At 40.6% G+C, this 21,856-nt stretch overlaps 3 protein-coding genes and 1 long non-coding RNA gene across 4 annotated transcripts; 1 reads left to right on the top strand and 3 right to left on the bottom strand.

Moving 5' to 3' along the window:
* Positions 1 to 2,515: 2,515 nt before the first annotated feature.
* LOC135680519 (sphinganine C4-monooxygenase 1-like) lies at positions 2,516 to 3,502 on the bottom strand. Its single transcript, XM_065194487.1, has 2 exons — positions 3,253 to 3,502; positions 2,516 to 3,168 (listed from the first exon to the last, which is right to left on the bottom strand). The coding sequence occupies exons 1-2, from the start codon at positions 3,472 to 3,474 to the stop codon at positions 2,623 to 2,625; spliced, it is 768 nt and encodes a 255-aa protein (XP_065050559.1). The 5' UTR covers positions 3,475 to 3,502; the 3' UTR covers positions 2,516 to 2,622.
* Positions 3,503 to 5,705: 2,203 nt separating this feature from the next.
* Positions 5,706 to 7,057, bottom strand: LOC135680520 (myb-related protein 306-like). The gene is made up of 3 exons (XM_065194488.1): positions 6,816 to 7,057; positions 6,595 to 6,724; positions 5,706 to 6,520 (listed from the first exon to the last, which is right to left on the bottom strand). The coding sequence occupies exons 1-3, from the start codon at positions 6,946 to 6,948 to the stop codon at positions 5,974 to 5,976; spliced, it is 810 nt and encodes a 269-aa protein (XP_065050560.1). The 5' UTR covers positions 6,949 to 7,057; the 3' UTR covers positions 5,706 to 5,973.
* A 5,315-nt stretch (positions 7,058 to 12,372) lies between these two features.
* Positions 12,373 to 13,494, bottom strand: LOC135588891 (NAC domain-containing protein 90-like). The gene is made up of 3 exons (XM_065081234.1): positions 13,273 to 13,494; positions 12,891 to 13,189; positions 12,373 to 12,808 (listed from the first exon to the last, which is right to left on the bottom strand). Exons 1-3 carry the CDS (start codon positions 13,427 to 13,429, stop codon positions 12,557 to 12,559), a joined length of 708 nt encoding a protein of 235 aa, XP_064937306.1. The 5' UTR covers positions 13,430 to 13,494; the 3' UTR covers positions 12,373 to 12,556.
* Positions 13,495 to 19,913: 6,419 nt separating this feature from the next.
* LOC135680521 (uncharacterized) lies at positions 19,914 to 20,740 on the top strand. Its single transcript, XR_010515470.1, has 2 exons — positions 19,914 to 20,053; positions 20,270 to 20,740. It is a non-coding gene; the product is annotated as an uncharacterized LOC135680521 (long non-coding RNA).
* Positions 20,741 to 21,856: the final 1,116 nt, after the last annotated feature.

The raw sequence follows: 21,856 nt of genomic DNA on the forward strand, positions 1-21,856 counted from the left end.
TTTCCTGTCTTGTTTAAGAAACTAAATTAAGTATGCAAATATATTTTTACATTACCTCTTCATGTGTATTGATGCAATCTTAGGATATGTAGTGCCACTAGAGCCCTGGAGCTTATTAATCTTAGCGATTGTCTGAAATAACGAACCGACATATTTGTAGCATTGTTTCCTTGTATATCTTTATATAATTAATAGAATGCTTTGATATGATAATTTAATCTTTGTTTTTTTTTCTCCATATCTCTCTTCTGACCACTACTTCATGCATGATACATGTGTATCTTCGCATGGTTCACAGAAGCGACAAACAATTTCACCATGGATGACTGCTTGTCAGATTCCAAAAGCACATACTTGCATCTCCTTTTTACAGGTTTTCCACTTTTGAAGATGCTTCTTCCTTTTCTCTTGCCAACCCTTTCCCATGACCCAATGTGTCTGTAGCATCAATTTGAGTTCCTATTTATATAGCTGAGCTATTTTTTTTTAACCCTTTGCAACTTTATCATCATTTGTTTGACATCAGCCATTAACTGACATTCCATTTGTACATATCAGCTCTGCTTGAACCCATAAACAGATGAAATTTGTTATCTCAAGAAACAACTTCTAAAGTCTGCCCTAAACATTCTTGGTCATGGAAGTACTCACTTTTCTGTAGGTTTATTTATCTGTGATTATATTTATCTAAAAATGGTTTACGATGTTTTTTGCAAAATTTGCTTTTGTTTGATAATTATCTGCAGTGTTCATAAACCCAGTGATTTTGAACTTTATATTCTATCTTTTGGTAAACTTGTCATAACTCTTTAACTTCTTTGATCCTGTAATTTGTCTGCACCTGAGTTTTTCATCTTATCTTAGATTTATGAAGTTGTAGATTTGTGTGATTTTGTTAGATTGAAATTCCATAATAGAAATGGAGAAGCATGTAAATGGAATAGCAATGTGGAATGAAGGCATAGTAATTAGCAGTCATGTTTGCTTAAGGATTTAAGAAACACGAAACTTTGCAGATAAATTTGATGTGGTTGGCGTCTCATGAATTATACTTCTACGTAGCTGTCTTAAGTAAATAATTAGCAGACCTATGCAAATCCATATTCCTATTGTGCAAATCACAAGGATAAATTTCTGCATGAGATAGTATCTGAAGCTTGTAATTTACTCTGCCCACAGGCAAAAGAAAGCTCTTGGTGAGCATGCATGTGTCACATACATAATCTAATTATACATTTGTTGTTGCTTGTGTTTATTTTACTTGATTCCAATTTGGATTGACATTGACTTCTTAATATGTTTAGAATGCACACTTCCTCTGCAAGATTCTCTGTTGACAATTTCCATTTCCAAATGTCATTTTGCATTCTTCTAAATGCTAATCTTTTCCTAACATCATATATTCTTTTACTTGATGTTCTCTTGAAGTTTTTGCAATACCAAATGCTGTATTGTCCATCTGTTGCTTCTAATTTTGCAGTTAAAGCTTAAATTGGAAGATCTATGACAAAGATCAAGGTATGAATGAGTTGCATGGATGAATGCAGTAACCTTTTTTCACTGGTAACTTTGGAACTTTGTGGAGACAAAGGATGTCCCATCTGAGTTCAGTGTAGCAAAACAGTACAAATCCCAGGAATATAAATGTGAATATAATTGACACAAGTGAGGATATTAACTTTTTTTTTTCTTCTAATTTCATGAGTGTTAATAAGATTGCAGTATATCATGATTTAAATCACCGAAATAATCTCTTCGTACTATACACATTAATCATTCTCGAATCCTCGTAAGAAAATAATCTAATATATTTATGAATTATTCAATGAGTTTTAAACCGATTTGCTTCAGTGTAAAAATATTATAATTGAATCGATTTGGTAGGGTATCAAGAACATTATAATTCTACTAAAAATATTAAAAATTAGATCGATCTACCGAATCAAGAACATTATAATTCTACTAAAAATATTAAAAATTAGATCGATCGCAGCGATCGATATGATGCAAATAGGTATCTAATTTAGTTATCTTATCAGTAAAATATCAAAAAGAAAAAAAGGTGTCCTCGAGTGTTTTTTGTTCTACGTTCCGACATGTATTTGCTGTGTTACATCCACAAGGTACAGTGGTAAGGTCCTTGGTTTGGGTGCCCCGTGCGCGTGCAGCGGAGGAGAAAGGCTCAGTGACTGGACCATCTTAGAACACGCAGGTACAGTTCAGAGCAGTATACGTAGCAGTATCAGAGACAGCACCTGATGCTCGGAAAGTGCAAACATGGCGGCCACGCACGTCGTCGAAAATTGGCAAGCTTTTCCATGCACGTACGTACGTACGTTTACTGGGATGGCGGATCCCACCCTTCCCTCGATCTAGGCCGTTCGATTTACCGATGGCCTTTTGATGGCTCAGTCCCATTGTACGATGCACGGAAACACCGACCCTCACTCATTGGGATACAGTTGAGAGTAATCATCCTAAATAGTTTATGTTGGGTTTCCACAATGTATAAATGTTATTACAAGAAAAGACGTTTCTTATTTATCAGCAATCGCTGCAATATATAAGTAGAATGCAAAACAAATGTTTTAGTTGGAATCCAAGGAAGGCATCGATGATTCATCAGCTCTTGAGTTTGATTGGCCGGGCTTCGAAACCTCCCTCCTTCCTCCTCTCGAGCGAGTAGGGCATGTAGGTCCCCAGAATCTTGTCCCACATCACGAAGAAGGGCTGCGAGAAGTTGTACTTGCTGCCGTAGAGCTGATGGTGGACGTCATGGTAGGCGCTGTTGTTGCTGAAGAACACGTGGAGCAGGTTCCCCGGCAACCACAGTCCGCAGTGGTCGTCGACGGTCTTCACGGTGGCGAAGGAGAAGAAGAAGATGCCGGTCCGCGGCGTCATGCCGGAGACGAGGAAGGCGAGCGCTCCGCCGATGGTGTCGAGCAGTAGCCCCTCCAGCGGATGGTTGTACAGCGCGCCGAAGGCGTAGGGGACGACGAGGGTGTGGTGTTTGGAGTGGACGTGCTTGTACAGGAACTTGTTGACGTGCATGTACCTGTGCATGAAGTACTGCCATGTGTCCAGCACAAACATGGCGACGATGAACTGGGCGATGATCACCGGCACCGAGGGTTGAGGCCTTGCTGCTCCGCTTTCGTCCTTGATGACCTGCACACAAAGAGATCGGTCAGTTCTGTCCATGCAGTGCGTACAACGATGGGAGATGAGAACGGTGAGGAGAATAGTGATTACGGTGAACAGGAGAAGGGAAACGGCGATCTGGAAAGCCTGCTGAAGGAGGACGCCTTTGACGACGGTCCATTTGGAGACGATGTTCTTCGCGTTCTCTTCGGCTTTGGTGTGCAGTCTGTAGTTCTCGAGATCGCCGAGCAAGACGTAGATGCCGGAGTACACCCAGTAGACTGCAACGGGGACGAACGTGCCCAACAACTCATCCGATGCAGCGAAAGCCATGGCGGCAGATTGAGAAACTGAATGAGTTATTGCTGTGCCATGAGCAAGGATTGGTTTCCTTCTTATAGGGGTAATTGACTTCAGATAGTCTCCAAAGCCGGCATATGACAGGCACAGAGGTTTGACTGCTTTTGCGTGGCTTGGACGCTGCATGAACGCAAGAATTCATGAACGGACGAAGTCAAGCTGCTCACGTTTAGTGACCCAATGCCTCAAACATTAGGACCGTTGACCCTTGGAATCATAATTGCATGAGCTCGATAGTCAACTGGCTGGCACAATTCGTCATAGTTTCAGCATATTGATCTGGACTTAGATCTCATACCCCTCGACTTTACGGTGAAGATTAGAGAAGGAGATTGATATTGCCAGACCTTTACTTAATATAATTATAAAATAATAATAAAATATAATTTTGAGGATGAAATAAGATGTTATGGGAAAAAAAGAAAAAAATAAATCAATAATTCTGAGATTATAAATAATAAAATAATTTTTTATATTTAAAATTATTAATATTAAGAGAATTGTCGATAGTAAAAAGAAAATTATGAATAATAAATTTTTAAAAATACTTATTAAAATGAGATTGTAAATAAAAAATGGTCAAATATTTATTTAAGAGAAAGGCAGAAAACGTCGGTGATATCAGTAATCTGCCACATCTACCGACTGTTTGACCATTGACCTTTCAGGAATATGGAGTCACGTCTCTTGTTTGACTCGATCAATTTAGGCTGTGCCTCAGCGTCAACCCAGTCGACTACATCGACTCGTGTATTGTACGCAGCGTGAAGGGTACGTCGGTCACCCGGGCTATTGACCAAATCCCCACGGTATGATTCGTGGTTCGCCTGTGGGTCCCATTTCTAATGGGCTCTATGAGCTACGACTCGTGGGCCTTCAGATCTGACGTGCATGATGCTTTACAGCAGCAGCAGCAGTAACAATGGCGTCGAGAGTTCAGACATGCATTGAAGGGGTGAAGATTGCATGCAGCTTAAAAGCCCTCAGTCATTCATGATGGAAACAACACCATGCACGGCCATAAAGAGAAGCACCTGTTGCTGTCTCTTTCAATGAAGCTTCCTTTCCGATAACAGTGCGAGTAGGCAATGGAGCAGCTGCTTCACCCCATGGATCCCATGCGTGGCACACTAAATGCATTGCCTCCCAATTGAAGTCTGCTATATGCCACCTTATCTTCCTCTTAGCTCATAACAGCGAGGCCACTCACATGTGGTGTTGGGTGTAAGATCTCACTGCATTCAATGGAGTGATAGCTTCTGTACAGCAAGCATTCAAGTCGCTTGATATTATTGATACTTCAGAGGAAGAAGGCCCACCATGGTATCATGGCATCCGTGAGAGTTCCTTCGATGCTTTTGCTTTGACAGTTCTGGATTTGGGTGGCTGGTAAAGATCAACCAACTGCAGTTGTGCGTAGAATAGAGGAGGAAGAAAAAGTACAAGACACTTCACATGTGTTGCATTTAAGACCCACTTATTTCCAAGACTGATCTTTACCTAGATCTTTTTGTCTTCCTCCCTCCTAAATAGTTGTAACATCTTCTCGAAGGGCTGTAAAGTTGCAGCAACCAATCCGCACAGGATGATCGATTCACCATCCAGAAACACAATCCCATGATTTATCTCTCTTTTTTTGTTCAAGACACAGCAATTACTTCTTCGTTATTTCAAAATCTCACTCTTACGTTGTTAAGATTTAGAGTTATATTGTGTTCATGGTTTATGCGTGACTGTGTCCCATAGACAGTAGGCTGGAGTTTTCGATTGACTAAAGGAAACTTGTAGTCTATTCTCGCATGAGTTTTTCTCCATAAAACATAGACAAAGAGTGTCAAACAATATCAATTATTTTTCTGAATTTGTATTTTTTATGGAATATTCTTTGGACTATTTTTTTTCCTAATATGTATGTCTTGCTGATTAAGAAAGGGTTATTCGAGGGGAGTATAATTACTTGTTGCTCTTCTAGAAGTGCAATTAATCTATGTATGGGACAACTCATCAGTTGCTGAAGAGTCATCATCAAACCCAGTTAGACAATCCAATTTGGTCTTAGTTTGGGACACCCCACTCCACAATCTGACAATGAGATCTCCAACAGAGGTGATCACCTCAAAGTATGGACATTGATCATGCACGGTGCTAATTATCACCTCAAAGTATGGACATGGACATTGTCTCAGCTTCTGAACACGGAGAAAAAAACTGCATCCACATCTCCTATCAAGATGAAACAGCAGTTGTGATTTATGTTAATCTCTAATCTGTCAAAAGAAATTTAGGACAATCAATAGTGTTTATTTCCTGAAACTTAGGAGAGACAAACATTGGAGATTTGCTGCATAGAGCAAAGCAAATTTACACCTTTGGCTACCAAACAAACTCTGTTTCCGATCAAAACATCGGAAGAATTAGTGTCATCAGCAGAAGGTCTATCGAAGAAGATCGAGGTAGTAAAAGCTCGCCCTCTCAGAACATTTCGCCTGTGCCATCGATTGCTACGTCGAGAAAGCTCTCTTGCCCGTTTCCGACGCTCTCGACGTCAAGCAGCCATGACTCCAGCAACGAGAAGGGTGGCTCGGACGACGACGACTCCCGCGCTGAATCTCCGAGTCCGAACAGCGACTCTAGCGGCTCCAGCGACGACGTGATGCAGCGGGAAGTGCTCGCGCTTCCCTGGCTGGACGCTGAACTCGCCGGAGCGATGCCCCATCCTTCGAGAAGCCGAGATATGTTCTCGGTGCTCGACGCGTAGACCGAAGGCCTGGTGATGGAGCTGCGTCCATCACACTCCTCTATGGACAAAGCCTCGCACAGAGCTCGCTTCGCCACGTGGATGTCGGTCTGGAGACACCGTTCCCACTGGCCTTTGGAGATGGAGCGGTAGCTTTGTTGCCTGCCGCTGCTCTTCTGGCAATCGGCGCCGCCTTCGAGCTTCTTCTTCAGATGCGTGTTCCAGTAATTCTTGATGTCGTTGTCCGTCCTCGCTGGTAGATAAGAAGCGATAGCTGCCCATCTGCGTTCAGATAACGCCGGTTTATGGTTACGTTCAGGCTTCAAAGGACATAACAGAGATCTTTTGGGCTTTACCTGTTGCCTAGAAGAGCTTGGAGGTGGATTATAAGCTTCTCCTCCTGATCAGTGAAGTTGCCACGCTTGATTCCCGGCCGAAGGTAGTTTGTCCACCTGAGCCTGCAGCTCTTGCTGCATCTCATTAAGCCTGCCAAGGAAATTAAAGAGACTGATATGAGTAAAGCTGCCATGGATCGATCTTTTAGGTAGACAGACACCAAAAGGACAAGAAGGCTCACCAGTGTTGGTAGGAACAGCTCTCCAGTTCCCTGGACCATGTTCTTGGATGTAGGACACCAATACTATGTCCTCCTCTGGTGTCCAAGGTCCTTTCTTCACGCCATCTTTGTCGCAGCACGGTGGTCTTCCCATCTCTGACACAAAGCGAGAGAGAACAAGATCACAGAGAGAAGGTCCAGTTTTCTCCGATCTCAGAAAGCAAAGACCAGCGTCCAAGTCTATCTTTCCCGAGCTTCCCACGGGTATATATATACACAACAGACCCGCTGACCCTCGCAAACCAAAGCTTTCGGCTGCATGAAGCGTGTCAGAAGAAGAGATGCATTAACTCGGAGGCCGCACCCACAAAAGTCAACGTGAGGAACCGCGTGTATTCAATGTGGTCGCGCCGGGAAGAGCCCTAACCCGACCTCTCTTCTTGCTTGGATGAAGCTGTAGCTTCTGCTAACGTATAGAGCTCGGACTTCGACGACTATGCAGCATTCAGATGCCTATCTCTTCTTTAGGATAACTCTGTATGATAGCGCAGGAACAGAGAGCTGTGGTGAGTCTCCACTGACACTTCCCTGACCTATCTCGGCGACGAAGAGCGCAAGTCAACGCACGAGTCAAAATCAAGTTAATGGCTTCAACCCCTTCTCCCCTTGAATGATCCTTTTTCTTCTTTTGTTTAAAGAAGCTATAAAACTGAGGCACAGAACACATCGTTTCCATCAATACAACAGAGAACTGATTGAGCTGTGTAAGTTGTCTGTGCTATTGGGCATGAGATTAATTAGACGGAATTGTCCTATATAGCCGACACAAAGCTTAAGCTGTCGGGAAGAGGTCCGTGCGAGCTGAATTAAACTCGACACGCGAAAATAAACCTAAATATATTGGAGACTAAGTAGTCATACACGCGGACTGCATCATGTTGATGATGGATGTTGGGCGGTAGAGTACGCAAGATGCTGAAACTAGTGTTCATATCTGATGTTGTTAGAACTCCCAGGCCACATGACTCTTCGCTACTTCTCCTATTCGCAGGTCAACATGCATAAGGATCAGATGATGAGCTATGGAATCATCTCTTGCTTGTGTGAATCAGTTTACTTGAAGCTCAAGCTAAGAACTTAAAAGTGGTGTTGATGTGACAGGGATGGACAGATCATGAAGCAGCAAGGCATCAATCAAACGCCAGCAATGTTCAACGCCATTTGACTTTTGGATGGCTTTGCGCCAGCCTGAAGTCCCAATGAATGAGTTCATGAGAGCAACCTCTCAAGGCTGCTCGCTCGGCTGAGAGGCGGCTCCTCAGCTGTGTTCACGGGAGTCACGAGGCATACAAAAGATGTACTCTTTGGCCTCGGTGATGGATGGCGAAAGCTTTCGATTCACGGTTCCATCAAGCTGCGCAAACAAAGTCAACGAATCGACAGAGCCTGTTCTTACTTCCCAGCGCGCAGCACTGATGAGGTCGTCTCAGTCACTGCAATTGCAGGGTTGAAACATGAGCTTATATCATGTGACGTGCGTTATGGCTTCACCAATGCACAATATTAGGGCGGAAAAAGGGTGCCATCTCAATTCTTTTATTTCATTTTTATTAGCACGCGATGCCACAAGCTGATTTTTAGCTACATGCATTTACCAGGGAATAATATCTCACATGATAAGATTGTTACTTGAGTAATTAGCATTAAGAATCATTGAATTTGATTCGTGTGCTACATATTTTGGATCTGAACTCTCATGTCGTCCCAATCTACATTCATTCGTTTGACTTTTCTCTCCACATAGAGCCCACCAATTTAATTTAATTAAATATAATGTTACATCACAGTTCATGTCACTGTAGGGATCACAATTTTTTTTTGTTTCTTTTATATATATATATATATATATATATATATATATATATATATATATATATATATATATATATATATATATATATATATATCCTACTATATCTCATCCCGCTTTAATATTTTTTTTTCATTTGATTAGGGAAAGTAATAATATAAGCATTATACTACTAACTCATCACGGTGATGACATGGGTGGAAGAATTCACGCCCCTCTCCAGTGGGTGTCAACAAAGCACGAACTACTCACCCTACCTACCTCGAGAGGACCACACGAGTTAGTCTTAGGGTGCATTGATCCCCGATAACAAGGCCCATCCCCCCTTCTCCTCTTTTTCAGGTTACTTGTCACAAGTGACTTGTCACCTCCTATCAATTATGATTTCGAGAAAGCCTATGCTCTCAACGGTAGAGGATATTAATACTATGTGGCATGACTTAGTTCCATTTTCTCTTTTTTCAAATGTCTAACATAAGGGACCATCCCTTGCTCATCCCAAATAGGCTCCAACTTTAATAAATGGTTCTCTTATAGTCGTTCTTCCCTGATGCCACCTACAGAGAGATATACCTACTAATCGTTTACATAAATGAGCTCCTAGAGGATGTAAGGGGCACTCTAACTAGTGGTTAACCTCACTTCGTTGACCACTTAGGTATAAAAGTTAACCCTCAAAGCCTAAAAGGAAGGCATCTCTATCATTTTTTTATCTCCCAACTAACTTTACCATAGGAGGGATCAGGTCGAGAACATCCTTCTGACGTCGACCGCTTGTGCATGGACCATGGTGAGACCAAAGCACACCTCGAGATGACATCAAATCTGCCTCTAACAAATAAGCAACTCTTTGTGACCCTTGTGGGCCCCTAGGACGAGTTTAAGCCTTCGGGACCGACTCAAGCCGTGTTGACCTCATAATTAATGACATCCCGACAATAACACCATTATGTAGCTTGTAGTATGACTTAGGTTTGATTTAATTCTTGCATCAAACCTAAGTTAATTTATTATAACTAGAAAAATGTCATGACTATAGGTTAATTGCCTTATCCACTTCATTTAGGTCAAACCAATAATCAAAATACTTAGACTAAAGTTAATAATAATAAATTTATTAAATACTTATATGTCGATCTTAGTTTTATTCACTTCCAATGTGTGGCTAATTGGGGTGTTATAATTTTTTTTTCACTCAAAGCTAGTCGTCCTCGTCAAGGCTCAACATAGCCCATATCAAATCTTAGCGTAGTGCATGTGAGGCGTAGCCCAGCAATAGCTCTACATCGTCACGAGTCCCCTGACTCTATTAAACTATCATGATCATGGGCTTAATTGACCTATCAACTTCGTTTGACTCAAACTATTAATCAAAATATTTAAGTCGAATTTGATAGTTGTACATTTATCGAACACTTATAATTCAATCTTAGTCTTACCCACTTCCAAAGAGAGACCAATCGAAATATTATGAAAACATATAATTTTAATATAGATCCATTAGGACACTTTAGGACTAAGAGATGGTTCAAAAATTAATAAATAAATAATACATCAAAAAAAGAGATGTAAGATCTTACATAATTGGATGACTTTCATCTATATTATCCATGAAGAAAATTAAAATTTTTATTCTATGAGAAAATCTAATATAAGAAATCATTATCATATAAGTTAACTCATGCCTAAGCTACACCTTCTCATATAAATTTAAAAAAGTATTTTTTTTTTGTCTTTTCTAGATCTACTAAAAAAATTTTATAGAATAAATATTAATTTTCTTAATATTATTATTATTTTACTTAAATCCTTAATATAAATTATATTTTTAAATCATAAAAATTGAATTTAATTTAGACTATTTTCAAAGTCTACTTAGGACTCCAAGTTACTTATCAATCCTGACAGGTTGTCATCCGCAGGGCCATTAAAGTGTCATTCACTTTCTCAAATAGTATGACACGGTAACAAAACAGAGACAATGCAAAACAAAACAAACAATGGCAGCTGCACTCGAGCTGTGTTGACAACAACGTGATGTTACAAGTTTCCATGGTTAGTCAATCAGAAAACAATAGTCAAAGTCCAATATTTGGTTCTTCTCCCTTAGGTAGACTCTCGATCTTTCGGTCTTTCTCACCTTAAAATTGGTTTCCATGAATATATATTGATTCTTAAAACTTGACTCCTATAAATATATCAAAGTTTTAATTAAAGAAATGATAAAACATTTTGAATGCTTGTAAGGACGATATATGAAATTTGTAGATATAGTTGAAAGAATTCTTGAGATTTATGTGAAAGGTGAAAAAGAAAATTCGAGATAACTCAATAATCTTATAATTAATCTTATATATTGAATAATTTAATTTTATCAAACCATATTAATCTTATGTTGATTTTTTGATATGTTCTTTTGATTATTAATCTATGGTGAATCACTCATTGGTTTTGATTTTTGGTTTCTTTCTCTTCCACCCAACAAAGTGGCATCATAGTAAAAAATTTTAATGATTAGAGATTTAATAAAGATGTCATCGGTTGTTTTTACTGGTTTTACTATGAAAACATTTGATGAAGGAAATAATTTCACTCTATCACTCTTTTGATAGGGGTAAATCTTAATGTGATAGGTCGAGATCTAGAGTCAAGTCTTATGATGTTCAACGTTGTAAAGGTAAAGAATATGAACTTATCAAGTGGAACTCTTCGGGGAAAAAAAAAAAAAGAAAAGAAGAGACTGATGAGTACTCTTTTATCTTTTCAGAAAAATTAGTTTTTAAATCTTACTTATATTTCTTATGTTTATTCTTATAAGAATTATTTTGATTCACTAAATGTCAAGATGACTAGTAAATTATATTTGGGTGATAACTTGATGGTGGAGGTCATGGGTGTTAATAAAGTGAAGAATAAAACAGTTGATAGAGCGATGCATATTTTAGAGGATATGACTTATATTCGAAAGATGTAAAAAAATATAATTTTATTGAGTCTTTTAGATTCTTAAGGTTATGACTATAAGGCTAGAAGTGAAATTCTAAAAGTTATGTATCGTTCAGAAGAAAATATAGTAAAGACTTCAAAGGGTTAAAAATAAATTGTATATGTAGGAGATGATAAGTACCTATCACAACGAGCTTCATTTGCGATGTAGAAAATAATTGATGATATTTATGGTTTCAAGGATGTAGATGATTGTGAGGAGAAAAATCCTACTTGTGGTACCGCGATGATATGAATGTCTCTCTTTAGAATAAAGTGGTGCCATGAATTGATTCCAATTACATAGAATACATTAGCAAGCTTATTAGAATCACGTTGATGGACCATGAATTGATTCAATTTGTGTAGATACAGTGAATTCTTCAAGCCAATGATTTAATTTCTACAAAAGGTACAAAGTGAAAAAAATACTCATCGTGGTCAAGATTATTATTATCGAGTCCTAATTAGATTTAAAATAGTTGGTAGAGTCCTAATTAAATTAAAACTCCTTAGCGAATGAAGATTATTTTGATGAGAGTGAGATAAGCATTTTGTATGCTCCTAAAGATAATCTATAGGGATTTTAAAGAGGATATTTTTTAGGTTTATGTGAGAGATAAACAAGGAAAATTGTAGCAGAGATAATGCAAGGACCTTATAATTGATCTTATATATTGAAAAATATAGTTGTCTCCATTAATGCAGAAAAGATTTGTCAAGCCACGTAAATCTTACATCGATTTTTTGATATATTTTTTTATAAAATTTTGTCTAAATATATTAATATTATATTAATTTTTTGATATATACTTTTGATAGTTATCTATAATACATTTCTCTTTTTGATTTTTTTGTTTTTCTTCAACGAGCTAATAATTCTTGAACAGCTCGCAGTTGTGTGCCATCAGAGCCAGTCTTGCAACAACTCGGAGTTGTCGTTGTCCAGCCTCGCATCATCCTCTCCTCGTCGTCGCAGGGCGCGCTGGGAGCCATTGCCGTCGGAGGAAGTGCTATCGTGAGATAAAGACCTCTTCGCTGAAACCGGTTTCTGTGCGTCTGTATTAGCCGCTGCGACGGCTTCAGAAGGACGTCGATCGAATGATCTGCTGGAGCCTGACTTGGTGTGTATACGGCACAAGGTGAACTCGCTGCGAAACTGCAGAAGAAGAAGAAGAAGAAGGTTGAAGTGGATAGGCTGCATGCTCGTAGAACAACACCATTATCGAGGTAATGATTACCGTCTGTGCTGCACTCGAGTGAATGGTGGAGGTCGCACTTTCCTCAAGTGCTCGATACTCGTTCATCTTCCATTGGGTCTTGGTTCCATTGGGAGCCCTTCCCCGGTAGAAGACCATGGTCGTCTTCTTACCCATGACGCGGTTCATGGAGGAGTACACGAGGGTGGGAGAACCGGTGGCCTTCCAGTACCCCGACGCCGTGATACGGGTCGGTCGCCCTCCGTGGGCCTCTCTCTCCTGCCTCGGGCAGAAGAAGAACCATTGTTCCTCGTCTCGCCTGCATGGCTCTCCCGATATCGCTGCAGGTCACCGATACATCAGCCACGGATATGCAAATGAACAAGAAGCCGACGGAGTAGGAGAAGGAGGGCGATGTGCTTACGAGGAAGCTGCCATGGATCGAAGCGGTGCACATGAGCCACGGGGACGACCTGCTCCATCACGTCTTCTCCGTGGTGCTCCAGCTTGTTCCGAAGATAGAAACCGATCAATTCTTCTTCGGTTGGGTAGAAACGATACCCCGGCGGGAAGCTGCTCATCTCTCTGCTGCTGCTGCTGCGGGCTCAAATGCCTCCAGTGCTTCAACTTGAGCTCTGGAACACTATGCTGCTCTGCAGGTGCTTTCCATTGGGGATGGCGTAATCCTTATATATAGGAGGATTTGGATGCAGGACAGTAAAAAGAGTAGTGGTGGTGGGGCAGCTGCTGTGGAAGTCAGATAGCATGGTGGGGCTTTGTGGAAACTAAGGGTGATAGAGAGCAATGACTGGGTCAAAATTCCTCCTCAATTTCCTGTAAACAAATCAAGTACGATTCTGTGTCTATTACGTGTTCAACACTGGCATGGCAAGTCAACCTTTACCTTGAAGAATCTATTGTCTGAAGTACTGGAATGATTTTATGCCCGATGTGTCTTTTATGGGATCTTTGACACTATCCTTTGTTTCACTTGTACAAGAATTTGTAGTTGTGTCTCATTTCTTGAGTACTTTGGACCGGCCGTCGAATTCAACAAAAGAAAATTCTACTTCTTTAAAACAAAAGTCAAATTTGATCTGTGATATGAGAAAAATATTTTAAAAAGAAGATATTGAGAGGATGAGGAAAAAAAAAATAATTTTCTCGAATCATATAAATCTTATATTTATTATTATTTTTATAATTAATTAATTTTTTATATATTATTCTTTATGATTGCATGCACGTCGAGGCATATAAATTTTGTGCATAGAAGGAAATAATTATTTGGTAGGAAGGAAATGTTGTTTCTTAACTAACATAGCCTCCTTGATTTGATGATGAAACACATCCTGTTCCACACCAAATTAATTAATCTATAAAGCTCAGATTTTAGATCGAGAACAGTCAACCTTTAATGATACATAGGTTTGGTTTTGGTGAGTGATGGATAAAGTCACGCATGAGCGAAGTATAAGAAAAGAGCATAAAGCGTCCGGTTGATTGCAGGGGGGAAGAGGAGAGGGAGTGGATGCTCCATCGCGCATGGTTTTCGACAACCGCGTGTGTTGATCGCTTCAACGCTGCCTTCTTCTTCTCGCTGGCATGGCATGGCATGTCAACGCGCGATCGACGATGGTTAAGTTTTGGTTGGAGGCGGACATTAATCACTCACATCGCATGATGGGACGTTAACGCGGCAGCCCAGAGATGGATGGATCTGCTTGACGCACACACGCCATGACCTGCTCTGCCTTTGTCTCTTTCCTATGGAGATGGTGGCGAGGTTAAGCGTGCTCGGCACTCCCAACCATGTCCATGTTGATGTAGATCGATCCCGGTGGAGCTGTGATCGGAAATATTTTTGTACCAATCACGGGTTACCAATTGACAGCCACCGTTGAGGGGACGTGAAACACAACTTAGACATATAGCTAACACGGAAGGAAACCGACCTGATAGGTGGCGCCCTTCTTCCCAGTTTCACGTCGCACACACTATACGAGTCGGTGCCGCATCACAAGAACCAGATGGGCCGATCCGCACTGCAGGAGGTATATGGGTCGATCGCTCGTGCAACCACATCACAAGAGATACTGATGATAAATATCGATTCTCTATCCCGGGAAAGGGGATCGATTTTTAACATACTTTCATTTACGAACTTAGCCATTAGAGTGATCGAGTTGAGAATCCCCTCCCGATGCCAACCTATTATGTAGGCCTCCAACGTAGATCGAGTGCAACTCGACTTCATCTTGGGACGTCCTTGAAGGTTTGGTTAACACCTCGAAGTCGACCTCCCTAGCCCAACCTTGCTCCCCCATCCGTCTTCCCCTCGAGGAACCACTTAGATGATCTTATGTTTTTGGGATTAGACCAAGTCGTACCAACTCCTAGGATAAGACATAAAGGTACATAATTTTTTTTACGCTAAAAGAAAGATCGAATGTTGTAAGAGCGTCCACCGATTAAATATTGTGATGTCCACGGATCCGTGCAATGAGAATCAGATTGTGATGAGATCACGATAATGAGATCGATTCACCTTTAAACACAAACCCCAAATAATTCTAGTCAAAGGTCACTTGAGAAGGACATCCAAATAACTGAACAAATTAGTGTGTTGTATACTCGTCCATATGATAGAGGCGACTAGTCTCATAGCTGCTCGTGTGGAGACATTTAGGCTATAGTGCAGGTGCTCATTGGAGAATGAGTTCACTGATTGATCCGCTCATGGAACGTTGGATGGTTGATGATACCTCATTGTCAAATAATAATTTTATCATCACAATGATATACCTGGTCTTTAGACTTGAGATACCAAGGATGTTCTACTTGAGTACTCCACTTTTTGATGCCAAATTTATAGGTTTGAAAGTTATAGATTTAGCATAGCCGATCGTCGGGAGTTGTAGCTAACCTTTCGAGTACTATTGAGTGTCGATAGAGGATCATCTACTCTCAACATCATGAGAGAAATATTATGTATTCTTGCTCAAACAAATCATTGACCAAGGTCATTCAGATTGGGAGATAAAAAGTTCTCTAAAAGAATCCGATTAAAGCGAGACTCGAGTAGAAACCGTATGAGCCTGACAGCACCATGCCCAGTATACGATTTCTGAGATATTAGATGAATGAGGGACTAAAAGTACATAGTAACTGAGGATGGATAGGTCCAAAGGATTGGATTCCCCTGTATCGTCTGGGGACTATGGCATAGTATCCTAGTACGTCCGTAGTCGATAAGTTAAGTATATTATTATGAAGATAATAATTCACTGAGTCAGAAGAAGTTCTGACAGGAATAACTCATGGCTAGCATGATATTAGGCCTAGAGAGTCATACACAAATGGTGCATGACCGGATGACGTGACGAATAAAGGATTGAATATATGATATCCAATAAGCTCATGTTTTATTGGATTTATTGGGTGAGACCCAATAAGAGCTTAAAGTAGATAATTGGATAGAGATCCAATTTTCATTAAGCTAGGAATAATTGGATGGAGATCTAATATCTAACAGGGCAGGATCCATTAGGGTTAACAAAAATGGCTCTATATAAAACGAATATGGGACTTAAAGGGTTATAAGGCTGAACCCTTTTAGCCACCAGCTCCCTAACCTCCCCCTTCTTCCTCCAACGATCTATCCCCTCTCTGCTATGAGAGGACAACAAGAGAGCCGCCCCTTTGCTATTGCCCCTGTCTGCATAGTGGTACGCAAAAGCGAGGAAAGAATGCGTTATGTGAGGAGGTGCGTCATCGCTTCATCCATCATGTGGATCACCGCTAGAGAGGAGCTTACGGGAGCTCCTTCATCCATGGACTTGGATCTATAGTTTTGGAGATATACGATCTCCCCTAAGTAAGCATCTCACAAATCTTACATAGTTTCTGGTTTCACAAGTTTTTCACTCTCAATCATCGTACGCGATTTGATATAAATATGTTTTTGGGAAATCGATTTCTGTTTTATTTTTTCGCTATGCATGTGATGATCTCCCTCCCCCCCCCCCCCCCCCCCTCTAACGCTCGAGGCAGGAACTTAAAGAGGGGAGCTCTGCCATTCACCCTATGTCATTAAGGTGGCTATCCCATTTGATGCGATCCTTGGGCTCCCCAGGGGTGAAAAACATCCAATGGCTATCCCATTTGATGCGATCCTTGGGCTCCCCAGGGATGAAAAACATCTAATCCTCCATAATGGCACCTCGAAGACACCCTCGGGAAGCCAAAAAATTCAAGCCTCATCATGATAGAGTGACACTTTAAGTTATGTGGAAACGACACAAACCCCCTACTACAAAAAAAAAAAAACTTCTAGCTCGTGTCAGTTTCATAAGCCTAAGGCCCACTATAATGAGGCCATGAAGCGGAATGTGCCCAAGGTATGTAGATCGAGAGAAGAGGCAGGCCTGCTATGATGAAGCCATGAAGTGGAATACGCTTGAGGTGTATCGATCGGTAGAAGAAGAAGGCCCACTACGATGAGGCCATGAAACAAAATATGCTCGAGGTGTGTAAATAAAAAAAAAGAAGAAAGTTGGCCACGGTGAGGCCACGAACTAGAATGTGCTTGAGGTGTGCTAATTGGGAAAAGAAGAAGGCTCACCATGACGAGGCCATGAAGTAGATATTCTCGAGATGTGTAGATCGGGAAAAGAAGAAGGCCCACCACAATGAGGCCATGAAGCAGAATGTGCCTTGAGGTGCATAGATCGGGAAAAGAAGAAGGACCATCATGGTGAAGCCATAAGCAAAATACGCCTGAGGTATGCAGATCGGGAGAAGAGGAAGGCCAGCTATGGCAAAGCCATGAAACAGAATGAGCCCAAGGTGTGTTGATCAGGAAAAGAAGGCTGGTCACTACGAGGTCATGAAGCAGAGCATACCTAGGGTGTGTAGGTTAGGAGAAAGAAGAGACTCGATGAGGCCACCAAGAAAATAAGCCCGATGTGTGTAAGTCGAGAGGAGCCAACTATGGATAAGTTACTATGCAAAATGTGTCCAAGGCGTATGAATCGAGAAAACAAGATCCATGTCAAGGCATCTATTACGATAACATCATCAAAGAATGGCGCTCGAGACATCTGAATCAATAGGACCCAACCTAAGCCATGCACCGAGAAGCAGAGATCCCGACCGATGGAAGCATCAGATGACATACCTCGAACCTCTACGAGACTCTCGTAGCGTGACATTAACGTGTTGTGCTAGATCTCGATGTAGGTCGAGTGAAATTTGGCTCCACCTCGGGATGTCCTTGAAGGCTCGGTCAATATCTTGGAGTCCGATCTTACGCTTTCAAGATTGAACCAAATCATATCGACTCCGAGACCACGGTATAAAGATGCGCTGAATAGAACGAGCTTGGCGTGTCAAACCATCGTCTCAGGAATTTTGCATCTCAAATCCTCTCTCTCTCTCTCTCACACACACACACGTTTTTAGTGCATTCATTCTGACATAAATTGGATGGCATTATTGTTGTCCTAACCAATGCCGACCATGTTGATCCCACAGCTCCGGATAGTTCCGGTGAGCTGAACAAATCCGAGTATCAAATTTATACACAATAATCTAGTAAGTAATCAGAAGTGCGTTCAAGGAAACATGTAAATGTCTAAAATAATCACTTCAGTGGATTTTATGGCCATAAAAGATGTCGTCAAGCCTCGGTTCTCACGGAGACGTGATCGGAGGAGTAAGCTTTCTTTTACTTCGTGCAGCGTTTAATGTCATCATACAGCGTGTGCAGTAACGACGGGACATGGCCAGGGCGAACATGAGATAGCAGACATCACGAGGAGAAAACAAGAAACAGAGCAAGCAGCTACATGATGGAGAGAACAAATCGAACCGATGCAGCGACTGCACAGGTATATCCGAATACAAGGACGATGATGTTGTAAAGATGCAGATTTTGCCCAGCCATATAACACAGCCTTCGAAATTATTAGTTGCAAAGGATGAATTAGTATGGGCCATTTTCCTAGAAAATAATTTTAATATTATTTTTTTTTGTATTTACTTAAATAGTATTTTAATTTAAATAATATTAAAAATATTTCTTGAAAATTTTCTTATCAAATTATCTTACTTATTTTTATTTATCAATTTTATAGTGTTTATATTATTTTTTTTTATTGAGATACTAAAAATATTAAAATGCTGTTGAAAAACACTAAAGTGACGTCATATTATACCTCTTTGATTATGATTGTTCGTTTGTAATATTATGCCTCTTTGATTTGACTATTTTTAGTCTTGAGATTGGTTTGATTGAAGTTAGGAGTTCATTTGGATCATTTACAATGTTTTTGAATAGATTTTATAGTATTTTCATTGTGAACAAGTTTTTTTTTTTTTTGTATTTGAGTGATGGTATTCTTAAACTATTATAAATACTTCAAATCATATCATACAGTTTTCACTATGTTTTGATTTTATTCATTGTGTTTTGATTTATCATATTTTTAAATAGATTTTATAGTATTTTTATTGTGATAATAAGTTAAAAATATTATAACGGATGAAATACTTCATAAGAAACAATTAGGATATCTTTCAAATTAGAGACACTGTTTAAAAAAATATAAAAGAGATTATCAATTAAAAAATTAAAATGTAGATTTTTTTTTTAGGGGAATCACCCAATTACTGACTAATAGAAATGAATACAATGTGGATTTTGTTGTATTAATCGAAGAAAAAAAGGTTTTAAATTCATCAGCGTCAAGATAAAAAAAACAGAAGACAAATAAACAAAGATCCGAAGGATGCCTCTGGGCTGAGGTGGCTGAGCAGCTGGGAGGATGAACTTTAATCAACACGCAATGAATCCACGGTTTGATACATTAAGATGAGCAAGAATTTTCTCTATCGAACACCAATCCACTCATGACCTCAATCGTTCATCCTCTCTCTCTCAATCACAGAGGAAAAGGCATCACCTTTACGACGTGTGGAAGGTACAAAGCCTGGACGAAGTGGCGTGGGAATCGTGGTTTCTGGGTGTAGAGAGGCGGTGGCGGCGTCCATTTCTTTATGTTATTATCATCATCTCCTGTCTAAAGAAGAACAGTGAAAGATCTTCACAGTGGCCGCAATGGAAAAGATGAAGCCTCGACTTCTCTTCCTCCTCGTCACCTATTTTGTCTGCCAGCTGCAGTCCGGCGAACCCATCGACTTCGGTAGTTTGCTTGACGCATAGGCTTTCTTTGGTTGTTTCTTGCCTCTACATTCTTCTTGGGGCTTGTGGAGTCGATGATTGCAAATGTGTTGTGGATGTTCTCATAGGAAGATGTGGCAAACATTTGGCTATAAGATTTAATTTAGATGAGAATTCAGGATTGTTAAGAGCTTTATTCGGGTACCATGAAGGATTACAATACCTTGAAACTTTGCAGCGGCAGCGGCAGCGGCAGAGACAGGAGGTGGTGGCAGAGGAAGCAGATTATCCCGTCGTGGTGGTGGCAGCAGCGGTGGCCAAGGGCACGGTGGTGGCAGCAGCGGCGGCCGAGGGCACGGAGGTGGCGATTCAGGTACCGCAGCTGATTCAGGTACCGGAGCAGTGATTCCGATTCTTGGAGCTGCAGCAGCAGGCCACCCAAGGAACGACGGCGGGGGTCACAACCATCGACACAATGCTGCAAGCAGCCACAGCATCCCCTTTCCCGTCATGCTTACTGCAACTGCTTTCTCAGCTGCCGTTCTTGTTTACTAGCAGTCGTTGCCTCTCTTCCTGTAACTACAGACATAAGCTGAGTTGGGTTGTGCAATGCTTTGTGTGGAGAAGAGTTGTTTTTCTTGAGATCTTTAACCACTGTAATATCAGAAGTCGGGTTTGAACTAATATCCATAACATTTGCATGTCTAAATTCCTTATTCTAACCCATTTATTCCATGTTTCTCGATTTTATTCATGTCTGGATTACCTTGGAGCGCACGAAGAGGTAGCTTGATAAAGAATGAAGTGCTCTGAAGGTCATGCCACTTTATTCCAAGCTGATGACGATTCCGACACCGTCAACATCTCTTCCTCTTTCTGTCTTCGGTATGCCTGCGAAGAAGATGCTCTACAACCGACTCTTTTTTCAAAAGGGATGTTAGGATTCAGTGTTATCAAAATCTAGCTGGAAGGAACAACCTGGTGGCTCCTCTGCTGCTTTTGTTCTCTCGTGATTATTTCACCATTTGGGCTTGTGACCAGCATCAAGAACCTTAAAACCATAAGAGAAAGCAAAACTGTTCGATAATATGTACAGACAAAGTCATCGGCTAAAAGGAACATAATATCATAAGCAAGATCCTTCAGGCAGTGCAAAGATCAAGAATATGATCAACAAAACTGAGAAAGAAATGAACTACTAAGTTTGAACCATGACATTCACCACCTCGATCCCATTCGCCTGATGGTCTAGCCAGGAAGCCTTTGATTCTAGGAATTGTGGCAACGTATTATCGAGCTCGGAGCTCCTAACGACGGGTGCAGGCAAGTCCAATTCAAACCTTGCGTTGGGATGCTGCAAATGAGTTGAGAGGATCATCAAATATAGATAGAAGGGACCAATAAGACCTAAAGCCACCAAAAACAATGACTTACCGCAAGTCTAAATTCAGCAATTGGGTTCAAGCATATGTCCCAGCGACCTCTACATTCGAGGGGGAACTTTCCGATTTTCTGCAAGTTTGAAACCAATAATGAGAGAGCAACTTTGTGGAGTTCCAGTTGCTGCTTTGTATTTATAGTTCCGCAATTCAGTGCAAAACAAACATGGAAAATTGAAATCCTCACCATCAAGTTTAAACTTTTTGTTCATGCTACAGGGAAACAATAAATTGAAAAATCAGATGGTGAACAAAATCTTGATTTTATTTCCTTTCATTCTTACGGAATGTAAAGCGTTCACCATTGATGAAATCTAGCTCTTTTCATTCAAGACATCATAGGAGAATTCTTCTAACATATCATTTCTAAAATTGTGTTGAAGATT

This window comes from Musa acuminata, chromosome BXJ1-8 (genome assembly GCF_036884655.1).
Source record: "Musa acuminata AAA Group cultivar baxijiao chromosome BXJ1-8, Cavendish_Baxijiao_AAA, whole genome shotgun sequence".
Taxonomy (NCBI): domain Eukaryota; kingdom Viridiplantae; phylum Streptophyta; class Magnoliopsida; order Zingiberales; family Musaceae; genus Musa; species Musa acuminata.